Here is a 4,050-nt window from a genome sequence, read left to right as displayed (position 1 = left end):
AAGCAAGGTGGAGGGGCTTCGATGGGGGCAGGGGTGTGTTTTGAAGTTCAGGGGCTTGCAGACAGGGTGGGTCTTTCCTTTCCCCCCCACTCCACCCTACAGGCTTTCTGAATTTGTAGACGTGCTTGTGTTGCGTTTCTTCTCAGGTGGAGTTAGTGAGGATTGTGCAGGGCAGTGCACGGAGCGCGTCCCAGGGAGCAGACGTGCTTGTGTCGGGAGTACAGCTGCTCCCTTCTGTAGGGGGCAGCTTTTGAGCATCTGCAAACGAGAGTAAAATCGGGTACAGGATGTAATTAAATAACACAGGTCTTGCTGTGTTTTCTTTGGCATTCCTTCCTGCGCTGGCTCCCCATTTTGCATCCCAAAGTGCTCTCGTAGGCTAGGAGTGTGTGTGCTTAAGGTATCTCTTCCTTCTTACTTTTCCTTGATTTCTTCATTTGGAAATGTATTCATCCCCCTCCTCTGCGAATGAATTGCCTTTTCAGCGCTTTGCCTTTGGAGGAGCAAGCATGGGAGGCTTCGCTAGGTTTGTGCTCTGCCTTTTTCTCCTACACCATATGCCCATGCTCCACCCTTCTCTTTTTGTTTTAATGGGGAGGGGGGAGAAGTGCCAACTTGGTTCAAGTAAATTGTATGAAAAATAGAATTTTAGCCTTAAGTGGAAGAAGCGGTGATTTTTCTTACAAGCTGTTCCCTTTAAACGCTTCCATGGTACCAGCTGACAAATGAAGAGGTTGAGAGAGGAAAGAAAATGGGTTGCACGGCTTTTGGGGAATGGTGGAGATGTGTGTGGCAAAGCTTTCCAGCGTTCTGCAAAAAGCTTTTCAACATCTCGTGTGTAGATGGATGCTTGGACTTGCCCCCGTGTCAGGTTCTCTACCTTGCATGTCCATAATCCTTCCGAACAGACATCAAGGCAAGCAGAAAATGCCAGCTGGGCTCTGACTGTTTGCCAGCATTTCTTCTGAGACACTCGGTCTTTTTTGGAAAGATTATTTTGGGGCTTCTGATTCCCTTGGCTTTGACTTTTTTCGCTCCTTAACTTAGTGTAGAAGTCCCTTCTGTAGTCTTTGTTATCCCCCAAGCCTTACCAGAGCTCTGGATTAATGTCTAGATGCCATCTGTTGCTCAGGCTCTTCGATTGTGTTGGGGAAAAGTTCCATTTTGACAGTGCGTTTCAAAAAAAAAAAAAAAGAGGAGGCAAGGCCGTTCCAGCCTCTTCCTGTATGTGCCGAGCGCTGCCGTGATTTGCTCCGAACGAAATGCAAAAGAACTGGGTGGTGATTTTTTTGGTGTGTTTTGGTGGCAGGGTCCAAATGAATCACTGCCTTCCGCCCAGGCAGTAATGTTCCTGAAGTTTTCTCTTCGATCCGTTTTCTACGGTAGTAGAACTTGTTAACATCAGATTGCTTGCTTGCTTTTCTGCCGGGATTTGCTGCTTTTGTAAGGCTGGTAATTGCTTTCCTGGCTTCTGCGGAGAGACTCGCAAATCGTGGTGCAGTTTTTTCCTGTAGCCTTTAGTCCGGAGGTGCTGTTCAGCGTGTTTGTAGGAGGAGGAAGTGAACAGCGTGCTGTGAAAGGGAGAGAAGTTTTCTGAACGCGTACAGCTCTTCCTGAGGGTTACCGTGCGAGTTCGGGTTCTGACTGTGGAGCAGGAAGAGGCTGCGTGGAACCAGCTGCGGGTGCGCTCTCGTTCCGAACGCGCCGTTACCGCCCGCACGGAGCAGCGTGCCCGGGTCCCGCTTTTGCCGGTGGAGGCGTTTCTCAGCGCTGCTGCTTGCGCTCAGCCGGGTTTAACAAACGTGCGGTGGCTGCTGGCAAAGCACTGGTAGCAAAAACAATATCTGCGGAGGGAAAAAAGCGGGGAGGGGCGAGCGGTGATTGTGCCGAGGAAGTAGGCGTGCACACCCGTGTCCGACATGGGCAGTTGGGGACTATTGTGTGCGCTTCGTGTTGCTGGGGGGGGTCTCATTTTTTTGATTGTGTTTTTCAGGAGCTGGAGGAGGAAATGACATTCAGTGGTGTTTTTCTCAGGTGAAAGGCGCTGTAGATGATGATGTAGCAGAAGGTAAGAGCAATATTTTTTTTTACTGAATGTTTTCTGACTTTTTAGGCGCTCCTTAGGCAGGGCGGTGTGGATGTGATCTTTCTGAAACATCTCGGTGCTGCTGTATGCAACTGAGCAAAGAGACATTCATTGTGCACTCGGATACCCAGATTCAGGATTAAACTATGCTTTGAGGGTACTGGTGAGCATGCTCATGAGAAAGTCTGAATTCAGGCTGCTGAAATATTTCGCTGGAATTGCTTTCCAAGTTTAAGATTTTCCTGTAGCTCAGCTTTTGGTTTGTGTTTTTTCTTAATTTGCAAAATGGAGAATGTGGTACTTGCATTTCACAGGAAGGTGTTGTGAAAATTAATTAAACATTTGTACTCTTTGAAGATCTAAGTAGAAGATAAAGATCAAGTAATTTTCCCAATCTTTCCAGCTTCTACTAAACAGAAGAGGAAGAAATCTGACTATTTGTGTGTTTACTTCTAGAGTAAAGAGGGGTGTTGTGTTTGAAGTAATACTGGAAATTGCCTAAAACTTGTCTAAGCTGGCAGCGACGAATGTCATCTCACACTGAGATGGTGCCTCTGACTGTGACTGCCAAAAAATGTACTTGTCACTGTCTTTTACTTGGCGGGGGGATCATTAGAGGAATCATGCTTTCTCTGTGCTGCTCAGGCGCTGTGCTAAGGAGCAAAATTTCTCCTGCCATCTTTTTTGAGGGAAGTCCCACCAACTTCTAAATTTTTTTGGCCATAAGATCCTGTTTGCACAACCCAGCCTGTAAGGTCACGAGTTAAAATTGTTGTTTTGCAAGCAGTTGGCCTTGTTGCTTATGTAATTCCCGGGTTTTTTTTTTCTTCTTTTGCGTATCTTGAATGCTCTGACGTACAAGTGAGATGAATGTTGTATTTAGAAAAGCTGTAACTACGGTTTCCATTATTTCTCCATTTGACGTGTGGTTCAAGTTAACTTCGAAAGGCTAAAAAATCAGTATGAACATAAGTGACTTATTTTTATTTATTAGCTGCGGCATGTGACAAATGATGTACTTTCAAAGGTTCCCACCATTTACAAACTGAAAGATGGCTTTTGGAAACAAGAAAGCTGGAACTTGGGGTTTTTTTAAGTTTAATTTAAAATTCTTCAGGAAGTGTATTTTAGAGTTTGAACTCAAAACTGTTAAGTGTAGTATAATTTTTCCCTTTTTCTCAGACTTGTAAATTCTGTAATTTTTATTTTAATTACATACCAAACTAAATCCTTAATTTAGGACAAATATTGAAGAAGTTGTGGTTGTGTGGCTCGTGCTTGTAAATAAATCTTCATTAAAACAGATGTATTGACACTTGTGTAATAGTAATGAACTTTATATGTGTGTGTGTGTATGGTAAGGTGGCTTTTACAGTGATCTGGAAATGCAGGAGTCAGCTAATAGTCTGTCTTTAACTTCTTTGCTGTTCTCAAGTGTTGTACTTCATGGTAGGAGCGATGACTTGTTGACCTTACGCTTCCTGGCAGGTTCCGTGTACTGTGTATTGCCGGGGTCACAGTGGGAGGAGTTCAGGGAGCCTGCACTCGAAGTGCGGGAACTCACTTCGGTTTCAACAAGCCAGTCAGGATGGTTTGCAGAAAATTGTAAGAAAGTCCACTTTGATTTTATGGAAGATGGTAATGAGTATCTGGAGCCTGCCTGCATCATTCTGATGTGGTGAAACTCTTCTGACTTGAGGAATATGGATGTGTGAGGAGCAGCGAATGGCCTCTCTCCTCTTGGTATCTCTGGAATTTACCCTTGGTTGTAAGCTGCCTGGCCCAATCAGATCACAAAGCTAAGCACAGAAATAAGGTTATAAATTAAAATATGAGTGTCAGCTTCATTATAACTGGGGTCCTTAATTTTAACTGATGGCCAGAGTTTGTCTTTTCTTGAGGTAGATGTCGATTGGGTGAGGGTGAGGCTGTTGTGGCTTTTGGTGGCTCTTTTTTTTCAAAAA

The 4,050-nt window shown here is 44.7% G+C and overlaps 1 protein-coding gene across 1 annotated transcript in view; it reads left to right on the top strand.

Moving 5' to 3' along the window:
• The first annotated feature begins 1,345 nt into the window (after nt 1-1,345).
• The window catches only part of PPP2R2A (protein phosphatase 2, regulatory subunit B, alpha), a 32,711-nt gene continuing 30,006 nt past the window's right edge, over nt 1,346-4,050 (top strand). Inside the window, exons 1-2 of the mRNA XM_010135645.1 lie at nt 1,346-1,382; nt 1,994-2,068. Coding sequence (XP_010133947.1) covers nt 1,346-1,382; nt 1,994-2,068 — 112 coding nt within the window. The remainder of the gene's footprint in view (nt 1,383-1,993; nt 2,069-4,050) is intronic.

Source organism: Buceros rhinoceros, unplaced genomic scaffold (assembly GCF_000710305.1).
Source record: "Buceros rhinoceros silvestris isolate BGI_N320 unplaced genomic scaffold, ASM71030v1 scaffold30274, whole genome shotgun sequence".
Lineage (NCBI taxonomy): Eukaryota > Metazoa > Chordata > Aves > Bucerotiformes > Bucerotidae > Buceros > Buceros rhinoceros.
The sequence above is the reverse complement of the archived record's forward strand: the minus strand, read 5'-3'. Positions and strand labels throughout refer to the sequence as shown.